This window comes from Monodon monoceros, unplaced genomic scaffold, assembly GCF_005190385.1.
Source record: "Monodon monoceros isolate NGI ecotype Baffin Bay Population unplaced genomic scaffold, NGI_Narwhal_1 Super_Scaffold_6, whole genome shotgun sequence".
Lineage (NCBI taxonomy): Eukaryota > Metazoa > Chordata > Mammalia > Artiodactyla > Monodontidae > Monodon > Monodon monoceros.
Genome location: NW_021703783.1, coordinates 93,230,437 through 93,247,257, shown reverse-complemented (window position 1 = coordinate 93,247,257; position 16,821 = coordinate 93,230,437). Strand labels below are relative to the sequence as shown.

Sequence of the window (16,821 nt, the reverse complement as noted above, 5' to 3'; positions counted from 1 at the left end):
CAGGATCTGGGGAAGAAATCAGGCTTCCTACGGACGGGCCCTCAGGACACGGGGAGCCCCTTCCCCCTCTGTGGGGGCAGGCAGCACAGAAGGCCTCGGGTCCCGTCACCCCAGCCGGGCAGGCTGCCCACCCTGCCAAGCACATGAGGTGGAGAGGGCCATGCGAGACGCTTGGCTCCATTCAGAGCTGGGGGTGGGTGTTTGGGAAGCCCTCCAGGCCCAGTGGTCTGAGAAGGGTTGCTTGGTACCCAGAAACTTCCCTTCAAACTTGACTCTACTCTTCCGTGCCCAGGTGGGGAAGGAGGGGGTCGGCCTCTGAGCACCGCAGCCGCCCCCAACCTCGACCCCGCGTGGGAGGCTCTTACTCTCATCAGGAACGGGCTCCGACGAGATCTTCTCTGCCGCCTGCAGGTCGTCCTCCAGCAGGGGCTTCTTGGACCCCTGTCTGAGGGGCCGGGTCTTGGTTGGTGGTATTCTTTTTCCTTTGAATAAACACACGATTAAATCCGGGATAGGGATGCATCCACGTGACGCACGAAGGCTGGGTCTTGCCCAGTGGTCAGGCAGCACAGCAGAGGGGAAAGTGCCAGTTTGGGAGGACAGAGGCCCCAACTCTGACCTCAGCCCCCAGGGCTGTGTGCCTGCGGCTCAGAGGCTGCCTCCAGCAAGGGACTGACACCCACCTCCCCCGACTCGCCGCCATGGTTAAGCTTCCCTTTTCGGATCCTCGCTTTCTTCATGTCTGAAGTGTGAATCCCAGCCCTACATTTTGAACGGCACAGGGTCCTACCGCTTGGTCGCCTCCACACCCTCACAGCATCTTAATCCTGCCTCGGGACCACACTGTTTCCTCTCTGTTCCCTTCAGGACATCCTCTCCTCTGCATGATACCACGTCAGGAAGCCCACCTCACCGCACTGGCCTGCAGCTCAGCTTGGGGCCTGCTGAGAATGGGCCTGTCTGTGGAGAGGTCCCCAAGATCAGTGGCCGCCCTTCCTCCCACTCCCTGGGGGTCATGAGGGAACGACGACAGCCTCAGGGAGCAACTTGCACCCGTTTCCTTTGGTACCTTTTACTTTCAAGCATGGCCTCTACACGTGGCCTCCCTACACCCCAAATAGTCTCGTCTCTTTTCCTCGGTATCCTGACCATTGCCAGAGATGGAAGACTTACGCTCTGGGTCCCTGAAGACACAGGGTGATTGATGGCTGGGCCCGTGGGGCAAGGGGTGAAGGAGAGGGCAGGACCATGAAGAGCGCGACTTAGGTGGCGACACCCCACCTCCACTCCCAGGGACACAGGCTCAGCTGATCCCAGGTAGCTTTAGAGCATCACTTACTTTTTTTCCCAAACTGTTTCTTTTTCTTCTTTGTGGCCTCTTTGGCTTTCAGAGGCGTGGTAGGCTCTGTTGTTGAAAGTATGGAGAAGAGGTGAGGAGAGAGTTCTGAGAGGACACAGGCTGTAGGCACACCCCAAGATTCCTGTCCGCCCCTCACCGGCCTCCCTGACACAGGGGACACGCCCAGAAGGAAAGCCAAAGCTGGGCAATGAGAACGGGGAGGGGGCTGCAGAGAGGGACTGGACAACAGCTGTCCCTTCTTCCCACCCTCATCACCAGGGCTCTCGGAGGGACCTAGGGAGTTTACCTGGGTGCACAAGGGCACGAGCATATGACAGAGTGGGCAAGGTCAAGGAAGGAGCTCTGCAGGCCAGAGGGAGAGGGAGACAGAGAAGTCAGGACAGGGAGGGAGACAATGGGCCACTCTTTTCTTAGAAGTGGTCCAGGAGATTCTCGATCTCATGCCAAAGAATGAGGTGGGCGTGGGGCGGGGGCGTGGTTGGCAGGAAGGAAGAAGAAGAGGAAAGTCAAGAGCCCCTTAGGGCTGCGAGAGCCCAGACCTGTGGCCACGGGCGGCTGGAGCTGGTAGCCGGTGAGCTCACACCAGCCGACGGGGTAGATGTCCGGGGACTCACAGTCTACCCACTGGTCATACTCGCTGTCCCAGCCATCAAAGTGGATGCTGAGGAGACGGTGCACCACCCGCTTCACAGTGGCCACACAGATGAGCCGGGGCTCCATGAGGTCCACGGCCTCCAGCTTCATGCCCACCTTGAAACCATGGTTGGGGCAGTCCTGGGAGGGGGAACAAAGGCAATGACCAAGCCAGCCAGGGCCCTGCCCCAGCGGGGCAGACCTGGGGGAGGGAGCAGGGCTGAGCATGCCTGCGGGGGGAGGTTCCTCTGACCAGTGATCCCACTGCATTTTGTTCCCAGGCACTGGCCCTTTTGGGAAAGGGACCAGCTGAACTGTTCAGCACAGCGCCCATGTCAGAGTTTGGGACTTCTCCCCTGAAGTGGCGGACCTCAGTAGCAAAGACTCAAGAAAAGAGAAGGGGTTGGGATTGCCACCGCTGGCAGTGGGCAGGATTGGTCTCCTCACCGTGTTGAAGAGTCTTGATGGAGCTGCTTTCGCCTTGGTCTTCTCCAAGTAGGTCTCCCAGCTGAAAGTGTGAGCCTCATACCCTGTAGGAGTGGAAAGTGTAGGTGAGGAGGGGGGAAGGGAAGCGGGAGGGAGTCCCGGAAGGTCTCCCAGCGCCAAAGAGGCACCTGCAGCTCAGTCAGGACCCCCCCCGGAGTCTCCCCAGCAGCCTTCTTCCCTCCTCCCCAGGCTGGTACCTGCTCTAGGACCATGGTCCTGTTGTACAAGATGTTCACTGACCAAAGGGACAAGTGGGAGCTCTGCTCACCGAGCCACATACCGGCCATGGGGCCGAGCCAGCCCAGAGTATGGGCTAGTGGTGACCCTGGGTAGCTCTGTCACCTCTCCAATCCACTCACAGACTTCAAACTCCAGGGGTCTGGCTTGGCCAGGAATTGGGGCCAGTGGCCCCACCCTGCTCCTCCCAACTGTAAGGCTCGTCTTGCCTTTTGGGGGTGTGAGCTCAATGTCATTCTTCTGGCAGAAGGTGGCTGGGAAGATGGCGTGGGAAGAGGCATGATAACAGAACCAGTCTGAGCCATCTGTGGAGGGCCCCCCGTCCACACAGATCATCAGGTAGCCATCCAGGAGGACCTAGCAGGTGGAGGGGAGGAGGGCAGACAGAACATGGTATGCTGAACTGCACCCCCATCCCAGGGTGAGGTGATACGATGGGGATGCAAGGTGGATGGATCCAACCAGAGCTGGTTCTCAGCCTTCCCCGAGCTGCTTCAGAGCACTCAGCACTGGTGTAACCCCCACTCGTGAGATCATTTAGCCTCCTCACTAGATAGCAGATGCTGTGCCCGCAGGAACTGCATCTGTCTTCCTGTCAGTGTGTTCTCAGTGGACACACGGGCCCAGCCTGGAGATCTGCTGGATGGATAAATTGGCAAAACCCCCTGGAGGGCCGAAGGGTGGCTGTTGGCTCTTCAGGCTGCAGCAATAACAGAGGTTTGCAGTGAAGTCAGCCCGGCTATGGCTTGGCTAGGTCAGCACTCAAAGGAGATGGCATGTGGCAGCAGGGAAACCTACAGCTGACCCAGGACAGGCTCAGGCCAGGTGTTCAGTAAGCACCTGTCCAACGCACCTCTGACCCTGACATGAAAGCAGATTCTGACCCTGACATGAAAGCAGGTAGCCCAGGAGCAGCGAGAACTGGGAAGCTCTGCCACCTCCATGCCCGCAGAAAGCCATACTGGAGGCTCCCCCAGGCTCACCTTGCAGATGGTTGCCACGCAGATGTTGCCCAGATTCAAGGGGTCAATGGCTTCCAGTTTCATCCCCTCCTCAAACCAACCGCCTTCCGTGTAGACAGCTCGAACCTTAAAGGAACGGGGCACTTGGGGAATCTCCGGGCTGGCCCAGGGAAGGTGGGAAAGCAGGCCTCATCTGCCATCGGCCTGGGAAGGAAGTGGGGAGGGAAAGGGACATCCCAGGGAAGAGCTGGGGTCCGCAGGCCTGGAGTAGACCTGTGGCCAAGGGGACAGTGCCCAAGGGCTGTGCCTCACCTTCTTGAACAGATAAGGAACAGCATCACAGTAGATCTTCCGGAAAGTGGGATGGTGGGCCATGTCGCTGCGCCTCTCTTTTAGGGAAATGGCAGAGGGAGGAAGGGAGAAAAGGAAGGTGAAGCTGCTAACAGGGCCATCTCCACGCCTCCCCCAGAAATGTGCCCCCTAGACCAGAAGGTCTCTGTAGGAACTATTCAGCCCTTAGGACCCAGACTCTTCCCACATCACATGGAAAGGATGTGGCCTGTAGCCTCTAGTTTCAAACCAGTTTTTAACACTTCAACCTGAGTATCCTCAGTCAAGGCACTCAACCTCCCGGGATACTTGGTCAAGTCCTGCCATCCGCATGGTAGAGATGATCGCCTCTACCGTGCAGCATAGTTGTGGGGTGTAGAGATGTGCCCTCGCTGGCCAGGGACTTCTGCTAACCTGACAGCTTGATGCCATGGCCGACACGCCTTGACCAACCCACTGGGTGGATCAGGGGGCTCCACATGTGGCACCAGAAGTCATCATCGCTGTCGCCATCCTCGTAGAGAAGCCGTAGGCGACCCCCGATTACCGTGTCCACCACAGCCATGCGGGTCCGTGACACCTGGGACTTGTCCACCACCTCCAGCCGCATGCCCTGCCGAAAGGGGTACTTCATGCTCTCCACCATCTGCAATGACATCAGAACACAGGCCTGCTGGGGTCGTGTGGACCCTCCCACCCACTTTCCTGTTCTGTCCCTTAAGAGTAATCAGAGGATGGGGAAGGTGGAGTGGAAGCACCGCACACACTGCGTCAGGAAGCAGGTAGATGAGCCCTCCTGTCCCGCCAGGTTCAACCCTGGCTCTCAAGTCCCTAGGATGATACTGATGATATGATTTTTACATGTGCACCAAAATGCCAGTAAGTCATTATGATGGGTATTACAGAACGCTTTTCAGACTAAGGAAACAGGTGCCCCAGAGAGGTCACGTGACTTACCCAGAGTCACACGGGCTCGTGAGTGGCAGAGCTGGGCCGCAGATCTGGCTCTGGTGTCCAGCTTTGTGCTCTTTCAGGGATCTGCACTCTGACCACACGGGCACCCCGCTCCCCTCTACCTGCTGGCCCCCACTGACGGCACACACAAGCCTCGCGTTTAGGGAACTGAGTGCCCCTTGCTTCCATACATCTAATTTCAGCTCCAGCCCCTCTGCGCTGCAGCTCTGAACGGCTCTCATAGCACCTCAGTAGTGATGCCTGCCCCTCTGACACAGCAAAGGACAGTGACCAAGATGTCCACAAGCTGCTCTAGAGCCCTGGTGGCGGGGCCTGGGTGAGGAGACGGGAGATTCTTTGTCTGCTGTGACTTTGGTGCTGTCCTGCCGGGGGTAGAGGATGGTTACGTAAGCTCTGTAGGGCTTTTCCAGTACCAGGGCGCTGCGGGCTCAGTGAGAAGCATCCCAGTCTCCACGTGACGGGGGGGGGGGGGGGGCTGAGCAGTGCTATTCCAAATCCCACCAGGAGGGGGAGCGGCTCAAGGGTCACAAAGCAGCCACCAGGACACAGATCTTTCACCCTCAGCTCAAGGGCTGGAATATACCAGGCCCATTTAGCAGAGGGAGAGACACAGGGTGAGAACTGGGCTGGGGTCCCTCTGGGCCGCCTCCCCGCCGCTGGCCTTTACTGACAAGCTCCTTTCCTCTGTGCCCACTGGTGCAGCCCACGACCCGACAATGCTTTATTGCCCTCCTTTGTTTAAGGTCACACACTGGAACTCAAGGTCTGTAAAGGCAGAAGCTAGGTTTGAGTCATTTCTATTGTACATTCTCAGCTCCAAGCACAGAACTAGGCACGGAGATGCGGGACTGGATTACCATATAGGGATTGGATCTGGACTTGAGCTCCCTCCACAGACCCACCCCTCCTCTCCTCTCCACCCCGCAATCTTCAGAGGCAGCTGCTTTTGCACGCGTGCCCTGCAGGGACTGGGCACGTGACAGCTAGTGTGTGCTTGCTGACTGTTCACGCAGAGCCCTGCTCTGCCACCCAGAATCAAGCTCTTTTTAATTTAAGCAGAGATGAGGCCACCTTGACAATCCTGGTGGCCTGCACACAGCCACTTGCCTCATCCTAACACTAGGGCCAGCTCATCTTCAGTCGCCAACCCTGTCCACTGTGCAAGGTACTATGGGAAATACAGGAGAAAAAGCTTGCAGTTTTGTGGAAAAGACTATGATAATTAACAAAATATAGAGAGATGAATAGCAAATGAGCACTACCCAGTACGTTCAAATAAGGGAAAAACTGTTTTTGAGGTGCTTGGAACCATTACTCATTGAAGACCAGCTAAGGCCCACGGCGCCAATGTTCTCACCAGGCATCCGGGGCCTTGGGTGAGATGGCCCCAACTACCCTCCCATCTGATTTTCCACCGCTGGCTTCCATGCCTGCCCACATCCTACCCATAAAGGTAGAATTCAAATGCCATCTTCTCCACAAAGCCTCCCTCAATACCTGCTCGTCCTGAGGCCACAAGGCCAGTTCAACCACATGTCACGGTGGTACCTGCCCTGCATCCCCTTGGCTCGCTGCTGTGATGCTTACCCAAGCAACATGAGAACAACACGTGTGGGCATCTGGGTCAGGGGCCCCAGAGACCCTAGATGTGGCCCAGGCACCTATGTGAGCGAGCTGCACAACAGCAGGCCTGGCACACAAAGGGGGAAGAGACTAAGTCTTCACTGCATATCCTTGTGATCCCTTTGAATTTTTACCATGTGTATGATTTTTTATGTTAAAGAACTAAATAATTTTTAAAAATTAAATGCCACACAGATGATTTGGAGGCACATCTCTGGTACAAAAATCAAGGCTATTTTATAATTTTTCATGGGTGTGACTTCATTTCCTCTGCCAGACTGGACGGTCCCAGATGGCAGGGTCCACATTCTCCATATTTCCAGTGCCTTGTATACAACAAGTACTTAATAAAATCTATTGAATGAACTCTCCTGAAAATGCTATGAGCAAAGGTGAGGATCTAGAAGAAGAAATGGCAGACAAAGCAACATGATCGATGCGTCTGAGCAGGGAGGAGGCTCTTAGGCTGGGAAGGCAGACGACACCCACCATCCATCCTTAGGAAATCTGGAGCCACTAAGATTACTAAGCAAGGGAGTCTTAGAAAAAATACTCCAGTGAATAGCACAAAGGACAGATCAAACGGGATAGGGGCAGGAAGGAGATCAGTTAGGAGACCCACAGGGCTCACTGCCAGACCTTGATATGGAAATCCACGGGAAGCGTCCTGGAGCCCACCAACCGTTTCATGAGGTAGCCCTTCCAATCGGTGAACTTGGCATGAATGGCTGCAGAGACAGAGCAGAACCCTGAGTACAGACTGACAACACTCCCACTGATGGGGCACCAAAGCTGCCCCAGAGAGCAGCAGAGGGGCCTAAATAACTTATTTCTGCCTTTTCAGGCCAGCAATCACCATCTTATAAAACCGGACTCCCCCAACTTGGACCTGCCACAGGGCCTCTGGGACAAGGCAGGACAGGAAGCAAGGAGGCAGGTGGGCCCTGTTCTGGTCTAACTGCTCCCAAGGGCCCCACAGGAACCAGGACAGGGAACGTTCTCATCAACTCACTCCGCGGGGGCACCAGGATCTTGCTGTTGATGGCACACCAGCCGATGGGGTGGACATCCACAGTCCCCAGGTTGCACCAGAAGTCATGGCTGGCATCATTTTCAAAGCCTTCATACCGGAGCAGCACCCGGTACCCTGAGAAGGAGGAGGGAGTGGTGTGCTCTTAGGCCTTCGCTCTTCTCCAGCCTAAACAGGACTTGTGCTGCCTATTTCAAGAACTCCTTCCACAACAGCCAGAGTAAAAACAAATCCACACCACGTACTCAGAAAGCAGTACAGCACAGGAGGAAGAATAATTTTCTATAGCCTGATCAACCCTGGAATGAACTTAAAAGATGGGAGTTTCCAAACTCGCCAACCTCTGTGGTGCCCTCTAAGGTAGGCAAGATAAAAGAACAGCAAGGAGGGAGGGAGAAACTCCAGCAGGTGGGTTTTTGTGTTTATGAGGCTGATTTCTGCTCCACCACTGCCTGTCCATCTGGAGATGTCACTGCCCAGCCCGACCCTGCCTCGGCCGGAGGAATACCCACCTGCCGCCTGGATGACCGAGGCGATCCAGTACACACGGCTGGGGAGCACAGCATCGCTGTTGAGCACCTCCACCTTCATCCCCTTCATCACATCCTCCCACTGGTCATAGAGTGGGACCTATAAGGGGGACAGTGAGCCACCTGGGCTGGCAGAGGAGAGCAGCTGGCTGAGGGGCCTCGCGAGAGTCTGCGTCCTTCCTCCTTCGCCCCTCAGCATTGCCCCTCACTCCTTGTGTGTGGAAGGCCAGGCCGGGGACCAGGGATGAAGAGACGGGCAAGACGTGGTGGTGGGGCTGGGCAGAGACCCAGAGTCAGATGGTCCTGGGTGCTAAGCTCTCCAGGGCCGCTCCTGGCTGCTATCCTCATGGGCACACCATGGCTGCGCCAGCCTGCGTGACAGTCACGACGCCTAACAGTTTCTCACCCTCACCACGTGCCAGGTGCCATTCTCGGCACAAATAGCACCTCTTCCAGTCGTCACTCCACCTGGGCCGTTAGGACCACGACCCCTGGTCTCGCAGCTGTCGCCAGGCTGGCTCTCACAGAGCCGGCTGCCCACCCACCGCTCTGGCACGTCCTTTCTCCACCTCTCCTCCTCCTGTTAACATGCCCCCGACAGCACTGGACTGCTTGGGGCTGCCTCCCCAGTATCTAATCCTTACTTTGCTGCCAGTGGCACTTTGGTTCTCCTTTAGGGAGATTCTCCTTTTTTCCTTCTCAGCCCTGGTTTCAGCCAATCAGTGTATCCCATTCCATCTCCCTGGCCGGAGGGACTGGGTTCATCACAGAACCCCGAAACAGTTATACTGCTCAGGCACGTTCAGGTGGGCTTTTTACAGAGCATATCGAGGCAGATATATTAGTGCAAGTATGATGCAACTCCCCGCAATGAAATGCCTGAACTGCTAGAGAATTCAGGAAATAAAGAGCTCCCCCCACTGGGAAAGACGTGCACCTTCACTAGCACCCAGACAGGAGAGGAGGAGTTAAGCTGCATCGAGTGCCAACCTTCTCCTGATCAGCAGCCTCCCCAGAGTTCAGTAGCAGCTCAGAAATTAGAGGCTAGGAAGTGGGTTTAAAGAGGCCTCCTCCTGGATTTCCCGGGTTTAGGAAATTGGCTTGAAAGACAAGAGAGCTCCCTCGGTTTCTCTCTGCGCCTGCAGGAGACCACCGCTCAGGCCTGCCTGCTAAGTTCTTCGGCTCCAAGCCCAGCCCTCCAGGTCTCAGCCTTTGCTGTTTCTCAGTGACAGGGAGTCGGGGAGCCTTTAGATGAAGGGGCTCCAGGAGGCATCCACATTGGCCTCCCGGGACCAAGGGGCCCAGGGCAGTTCACAGCACCAAGCTTTCAACGCGAAAGCACTAAAAATGGGGGGAAAGGAGAAAGAGATTCTCAAAGTTTGCTTCTGGATATCAAAGCACAAAGTGCCATTATGTAAATAAGCGAAGTGGGGAACCTCCGAGGGGCTAGAAGCTCGCATTGAGGGCCTGTGGGAGGACTTTCTGAAAAAGTGGACAGAAAGGTAAGCTGGAGGGAGCGGCAAAGCTGGGCTTCGAGCACCCAGACCTCACCCTGTTCTCTCCCGGTGCCGACGTTGCGAGGCAGGTGGGTGAGATGGTGGCAGTACTCAGGACCCTGCCCGCCCTCCCCTCATCCCCAGGGCACTCACGTGTTTAAAGCAGCTGACAGGAGCAGCCTTGTAACTGTGATCCTTCAGGAACTTCCCCCAGTCGAAACCCAAGACCAGCGCTGCGGGGCAAAGATGGAGAGGGTTAAAGGGTCGAAGCTGGGAGCTCCGGCAGCAGCCATTCCAGGACCCCGGGCCGGAGGGGCGGGGGCAGCAGGTCCCTTCCTCACCCCATACCTGCCCCAGCAGCGGCCATCAGGACGGCGGAGGGCCTTATCCAAAGGCTGCCAGACTCTTAGGAGTAGAGGAAACACTCAGAGGGAAATATGTCTGGTCTTCCTTCCCCAGAGAAAGACGGAAATTCAAAGACCCTTGGGCTTAAATTCCTCAGACCGCCCCCAACCTCTCATTGGCCACAGCCAATCTCAATGGGTGGGAGGTGCACACACCTAGGCCCCTCCAACCCTTGAGCCTGGGGGCTCAATATCGGTGAGACACTCAGAGCATCTAGCGCAGTTGCTTCATGCCTACATTTGCTCAGAAATAGCTACGCAAGCTCAGAAAGAGAGAAAGGTTCCTCCCTTATCCCATCACCCTTCTTCAAACAAGATCTGGGTCTCCACTGCCCCAGGGAAACAGAAGCCAGAGAGCTAAAGGCAACGCAAAACAAAAGAAGCTAATCCTCGGCTTTTAAATTATCAAGAGTAGGGGTCTTGGCAATTTAAGAGTGATTGAGGGATCTTCTGGGGTAATTTCACAATTACCAGGTGTGGAAGATGCAATCCAAAGCAAGCCTGGGCCGGCGCTTTCTAGCTGGCCACCTTTTCCAATCCTCGCTCCTTGGGAGGCCACCCCAGTCCTGGCACTGCACCCAACCTGCTTCCTGAGCACCGGTCCCTGCAGTCTTACCGTCCTGCCCTGTTGGTGTCCCATCTGCGAGTTGTCCTGTCCCTTGGGAATGGAGGAAGGCTCCAATTTTGGCAGACCAGGCAGCTTTGTGCAGGACTTTGGCCTTCTTGGTAGGTGGTTTTCCCTGGAGGGAGGAGAGGGTGTGTAGCCTAAAGGCTAAGAACAAGGCTCTGGATTTGGACACGTTTAAATCAGGCATCACTCCAGTTAACCTCTTTGGGACTTCAGTTTCTTCATTTGTAAATCAAGATGATAACAATGATAATGCTTAGCTCAGAGGGGAGTTGCAAGGATGGGGGTTGCCCACACTTAGCTATTGTTCAACTAGAGAGGGGGTGGGGATTGGCAGAGCCACACGCAGGGAGGGGCACTTTTACTATCTTTTAAGCCCCGCCTCTGCCAGGAACCTCTTCTTGGTGTCGTCAACTCTCAGCCATCTCCTTCCTTTGATGCTCCTACAGATTTATGGCAGAGAATGGGCTTCAAAGGGCTCGTGAACTGAACCATGGACTCGCTCTAGAACATACATGAATGTTCTAGAGAGAGTCCATAGCTTATCGGGTGCTCAAAGGCATCCTCCCCCAAAGTGAAAGGCCACTGATCTGGTCTGTGATTTGTAACTTAAGTACTGATCAGAAAGGCCCAGAGAATTTATTAAAGAGATCGGTGAGATAGAAATGTGGATTGAGGGAGTTCCCTGGCAGTCTAGTGGTTAGGGTTTGGCGCTTTCACTGGTTCAATCTCTGGTTGGGGAACTGAGATCTTGCAAGCTGTGAGGCATGGCCAAAATTTTTTTTTTTAATTTGGGTTTAAATTCCAGAGACCTGGGTCCAAACCCTGGCTCTTCAATTTTATTTGTGTACCTCTAAGTAAGTTAGTAAAAATTTTTGAGCCCTTAAAATCGGAATCTTTAAAAATTCATTTTTTAGGGATCACTGGTTGGACTGAGAGTGCCAAGCCCATAGCAAGTATCCCCAAACTATAGTTATAAACAATACCATTATTAGCTCACTGAGAAGGACTTTTCTATGCCTTGACTAAAATCTGCAAAATGAGGGACATAATAGTAACTGTCTCACAGAGAGATAGAGGGTATGAGGCACTAAGCAGAAGAGCGGGCACTGCAACCCTCACGCTTCACAGGACAATCACCCGGGGAGCTCGTTAAAGGCCCTGTGTCCAGGCTACACTCAGCCCCAATTAAATCAGAATCTTTGCGAGTAAGACCCAAGCATCAATATTTTTTAAGGTTTGCAGGTGACCCCAACGTGCAGTCAAGTTTGAGAACCGGTGCTGTGAAAACACAAGGCCAGTCTGCTGATTGTTCCTGTCTCAGCGCCCACGGCCCCAGGAAGGGTCTTCCAAGTGATGGCCTCTCACCTGTAATCTAGCCAAGATACTGGCTTTCTTGGAGTTGGAGGAGTAGCTCCTAGAACAGGAGACGCTGCAGAATCTCTTGGTCTTGGAGAAGAAGGCTTCCCTCGTACCCACGATACCACACATCTCACAGACAGCTGAGAAGAGAACTTAGCACATGACTCCCTTGATCGTCACTCCAAATCAAACAAAATGATGGGCCCTTCAAAACCTGGGGCACTGCATTAATCAGGTGAGTCCCAGGCCCCCTAAGGCTGACAGAACTGGAATAGAAGGTTTGGGTGTGTACACCTAAAGCTCCTTAGCACCCCTTGGCTATATGTGTCAATGGTGGGGCTAAGGAAAATCCATGAGGATGACTGGGGAAACAGGTGAGTGTTGGAAAGTTTGCAAAGAGGAAAATGAGAAGAAAAAACGTACCCATATCATTTAACTTCCGTGGGCCTATTTTTTTCTCATCTATAAAGAGACTGAACTAGATCAATGTTTCATCCCTGGTATCACATCAGAGTCACTTGAGGAGCGTTTAAAAATGCCCAAGCCTGGGTTTCCCTGGTGGCGCAGTGGTTGACAGTCCGCCTGCCGATGCAGGGGACACGGGTTCGTGCCCTGGTCGGGAGGATCCCACATGCCGCGGAGCGGCTGGGCCCATGGGCCATGGCTGCTGCGCCTGCGCGTCCGGAGCCTGTGCTCCGCAACGGGAGAGGCCCGCGTACCGCAAAAAAAAAAAAAAAAAAAAATTCCCAAGCCTGATTCTAATTAACTGGTCTGTGGTGGGACACAGGCATCTGTGGTTCGTTCAGAGTTCCCCAGGTGATTCTAATGTGCAGCCAGGCGATAGCATCCCTGGACCGGATGGTCTCTAATAGTTCGTTCCAGTTCTAAAGTTCTAAGATTCTAAGAGAATGGTTAGAAGAAGATAGAAGGGAGAAAGATAAAAGAAAGGGGAGAAAGGAAGAGAAGACAGGATGAATGGAAAGGAAACAAGTGGCAAAGAGTATTAGATTCTCCTCTCCTAAAGAGTAAAGGGACCAGGGGACAGAAATGTCATCACGGACCATCTGGCCTCCCCATCATCACAGGCAGTCCCCACACTGGAGGCCCTGACACAGGGGTCCAGGAGCTGTGTAAGCATCACATCTCTGAAGCCAACTGTCTTCCAGATGATTCACAGGGATCCTCAACTGCCGACCCCTACCCTAACCCTCTAACCCGGAGGTCACTTTATTCTGTATTTTCCCCCCTCTCACTTCCAACCCACAAGCTATTTCTTGTCCCTTCCCAGATAGTAACCAGATCACTTTAGGTGTCCTATATTCTCAATATCTAGAGAACAGGACAATCGCAAAAGCAGCACCATGTTAATGACTGGCATCTAATATGTGCTGAATAAATATTAATTATAAGAAAGAATGAAATCACAATTTGAAATCAGACTGCAGCAGAGGAAATGACCCTTGGGGATACTTGGGGTGCCTCTGCTCTCTCCTAGGGCCTTAGACATCAGATCAAAGGGCCCTTCACACCTGGACAGCTCTGCCCACCTGGCCTATATCCCCCTCTTCCTCCACAGCCTCTGAAACCTCCCCCTCTTCAGGGGACACTCTGAAGGCACCTGGCTCAGAACCACTGCCATCCACGGAGCGGGGAGTCCCAGGGCTAAGCAAATGCAAGGGGGAGGTGGGCAGCTCCCCTGCTTCCCGATCCTCATTTTCTGCTTCACTTGACTCCTCGAGGTAGGAGCTGCTCTCACTGCCCGCACTGCTGTTATAACTCCGGAAACTGTCGTAGCCACCAAAGAGCTCCAAGTCATCATCTTCCTCTTCCTCCTCCATTGGTTCTGAAGTCTCCTAGTGACACAAAAGCAGGCAGAAGGAATTATGGTTGGCTTAGTGTATGGGAAGGGAAGCTGCAGATCTGCTATCAACTCCCTTTCCAGTTCTTGGTCAAGTCAACACTTTTGGGCCAAGTGGCAGGCAGAATCAAATACTCCTTTTGCAAACACCTGGATCATTACTCTTGTTTATACATTTCTCAACTGCAAATCAAAAGAATACCTTAGGGGCTTCCCTGGCGGTACAGTGGTTAAGAATCCGCCTGCCAATGAAGGGGACATGGGTTCGAGCCCTAGTCCAGGAAGATCCCACATGCCGCAGAGCAACTAAGCCCGTGCACCACAACTACTGAGTCTGCGCTCTAGAGCCCACAAGCCACAACTACTGAAGACCGTGCGCCTAGAGCCCGTGCTCCGCAATAAGAGAAGCCACCGCAATGAGAAGCCTGGGCACCACAACGAAGAGTAGCCCCCACTCGCCACAACTAGAGAAAGCCAGCACTCAGCAGTGAAGACCCAATGAAGCCAAAAATAAAAAAAAAAAAGAATACCTTAGCAAGACAGAAAACATGTATTAGGAATTCACCAAGGTCCCTCTGTGGATTTATAAGTGATGACATTTTACCATAATTCAAACAGAATACACTGATGTGAAAATATCCTAAGCAAAGTGCCTCATGAAGACTTTCTGGGGAAGATGTATTTTAGAAACTCATTCTTCCCCCTTCAGCATATGTACACCAAAGTAATTTCAACTCAAAAACAACTTAAGTCAGACAAAAGTTAATTTGGGGCCCAGACTGCCCTAAAGAGGATTTCGGAGGCTAATGACACGCTAGCTATAGCACTGTGGTATATACAATAGCTTTGGACTCAGCTCTGATCCTAACTAGCTGTGGGTCCTTGGGCATGTCATTTAACCTCTCTGGGTCTCAATTTTCTCATCTATAAAACAAGAAAAGTATTTGGCTCCAGGAAGTGGAATGTAAATGAGATACTGTATATAAATCTACCTGGCATGTTGTAGAAAAGGTGTGAAGAATTTGGGCTCTAGGCCAGGGCTCCAATACCATCCCCACTGCTTACTAGTTACTACCATCCCTACCGTATGACCTGCAGCAGGTCAATCTCAATGCCTCAATTTCCGCACCTGTAAATGAGGACAATTCCACCTATTACATAGGCTTTGGGGGAGAAGTAAGGGTTAATACGGGCAAGGCACTCAGAGCAGTGAGTTGCACACAGTATGTGCTCAATAAATGTTGGCGATTATTACTGGTTAAAAGCATGGGCTCTCAAACCAGGTACACCTGAGTTTGAATCCAGGATCTTCCACTTACTACCTGTGTGATTTTGTGCAAGATATTTAACCTTACTGCTCCTGGTTTCTCCATCAGTACAATGGAGATAATAACAAGCCCTCTTTAGAGGACTGCTGTAAATACTGATATGACATGCAAAGCCTAGTTCCATTTCCAGCAGTTAGTGACAGCTCTAAAACTGTGAGCTGTCATTCTTACTCTCCACTGTATGATTCTTTTCCTTTACCCTTATAGAGTTTTTGAGCGATTCCACTTTACATTTACAACTACACATGCAAATGTGCTAGAAAGGAAATTCAAATATAAGGTGACCAGAAACCAAATGATTAAAGGATGCGTGGGTCACAGGTGGTGGTAGAGTGGAAAAAGCAAACCTGGTAGAGTTTTGGAACTTGAGGTACTTAGTGCCCATTTCCTTCACTTTACAGTCCTGTGACCCTCCTGGGGAGTCGCACCACCCCTCCGGGCCTCAGCTACCTGAACCGCAAAAACGAGACACTGGGCTGTTGAGTATACTGGGAGATAATGCACGTGAACGCTCCGGACACGGAGGGTTTATTAAACTTTAATCATCCCTTACTTCCCACCAGGATGTGACAGGCCTCATAGTCCCTAATGGACACCACCATGAGACAAGGAGGAGGAGGAAGATTCAGGAGCTCTCAGATTCTGAACCCAATTCCCCTTCCCCAGGCCAGGGAGGCTGTTCCTCCCTCAACTACTCGGCCCCAGCAGAACCGGAGCAAAAAGCAACGCCAATCGCCTCGGGCCCTGCTCAGCCTAACTGCCTGTTTATCCATCCTTCCACCCTCCACCCTCCAGGCGTCGCTCAAAGGCCTAAAGAAGGGCCCACCGAGCGGAGCTCTCGGGGTTCCCTTTCCCAGTCACGAGAATTCCTCTCCCTCTCACCTCGACGCCCCGGGTCTTCTCCATGAGACTAACAGTTTCTTCAACCGTCACCAGGTGCGGGAAGCCATATTGGCCTCGCTGCTCTCCCCGAGCGCACTCATTGGCCGCCTCCCAGAGCCGCGGGCCAATCACGCTGCAGGAAAGAGGTAAAGCCGGTTCGGCGCTCCCCTGTGCCCCTCCTCCCCGGGAGAGGGGGAAAGCCGCGGACCTTATGGGACTTGTAGTTCCCCCTTGGGTGCGCTTGAAGTGGGAGGGGGCGTTGCTATAGCGACGTGAAAATTCCCCCGGCCTCAGAGCTGCGGCGGCTCGCGCGGACAGTTCTCGTTTCTCCACGCCAACCTCTTGCTATCACTCCAACCCCATTCTTCATTAAAGTTATTGAATACCTAAGATAGGTACTGTCCAGGCGCCAGGAATAACCTCGGACTCTCCCTGATCAGAAATTTAAGGTGCCCTAGGGCGGGGATGCTAGCAGAGAGACTCTTTTCCGGTTCAGGCAGAAACTGGAATACTCTTATGCCCAATGCTGTAAATGTCCCGCATGCTCAAAATCCTGCAAAACTCCCTCTTACATCACCATCTCCTGAAAAAAAACTCAGATACGTGGCTCTCTGCCTCTTTCCTCTTGGATTTCCCACAACCTCCTTACACACTCGGAGTTCTAGGTGCTGTCGTAGAGCTTTACAAACATCTCAAA

The 16,821-nt window shown here is 53.4% G+C and overlaps 2 protein-coding genes across 3 annotated transcripts in view; one reads left to right on the top strand and one right to left on the bottom strand.

Annotated features, from left to right (window-relative positions):
* The window catches only part of CHADL (chondroadherin like), an 11,811-nt gene extending 9,922 nt beyond the window's left edge, over window positions 1–1,889 (top strand). Inside the window, exon 6 of the mRNA XM_029206111.1 lies at window positions 293–1,889. Coding sequence (XP_029061944.1) covers window positions 293–319 — 27 coding nt within the window. The 3' untranslated portion in view covers window positions 320–1,889. The remainder of the gene's footprint in view (window positions 1–292) is intronic.
* L3MBTL2 (L3MBTL histone methyl-lysine binding protein 2) overlaps window positions 1–16,215 on the bottom strand; it is a 16,796-nt gene extending 581 nt beyond the window's left edge. For both annotated transcript variants that reach the window (XM_029206112.1, XM_029206114.1), the window contains exons 1-16: window positions 16,125–16,215; window positions 13,675–13,909; window positions 12,063–12,196; window positions 10,683–10,806; window positions 9,816–9,895; window positions 8,149–8,266; window positions 7,619–7,753; window positions 7,246–7,334; window positions 4,423–4,654; window positions 3,991–4,067; window positions 3,700–3,804; window positions 2,926–3,073; window positions 2,441–2,523; window positions 1,900–2,134; window positions 1,340–1,405; window positions 366–482 (exon numbers count right to left, since the gene is read on the bottom strand). In XM_029206112.1, coding sequence (XP_029061945.1) covers window positions 366–482; window positions 1,340–1,405; window positions 1,900–2,134; window positions 2,441–2,523; window positions 2,926–3,073; window positions 3,700–3,804; window positions 3,991–4,067; window positions 4,423–4,654; window positions 7,246–7,334; window positions 7,619–7,753; window positions 8,149–8,266; window positions 9,816–9,895; window positions 10,683–10,806; window positions 12,063–12,196; window positions 13,675–13,909; window positions 16,125–16,148 — 2,002 coding nt within the window. In that variant the 5' untranslated portion in view covers window positions 16,149–16,215. The remainder of the gene's footprint in view (window positions 1–365; window positions 483–1,339; window positions 1,406–1,899; window positions 2,135–2,440; window positions 2,524–2,925; window positions 3,074–3,699; window positions 3,805–3,990; window positions 4,068–4,422; window positions 4,655–7,245; window positions 7,335–7,618; window positions 7,754–8,148; window positions 8,267–9,815; window positions 9,896–10,682; window positions 10,807–12,062; window positions 12,197–13,674; window positions 13,910–16,124) is intronic.
* Between the last annotated feature and the right edge of the window lie 606 nt (window positions 16,216–16,821).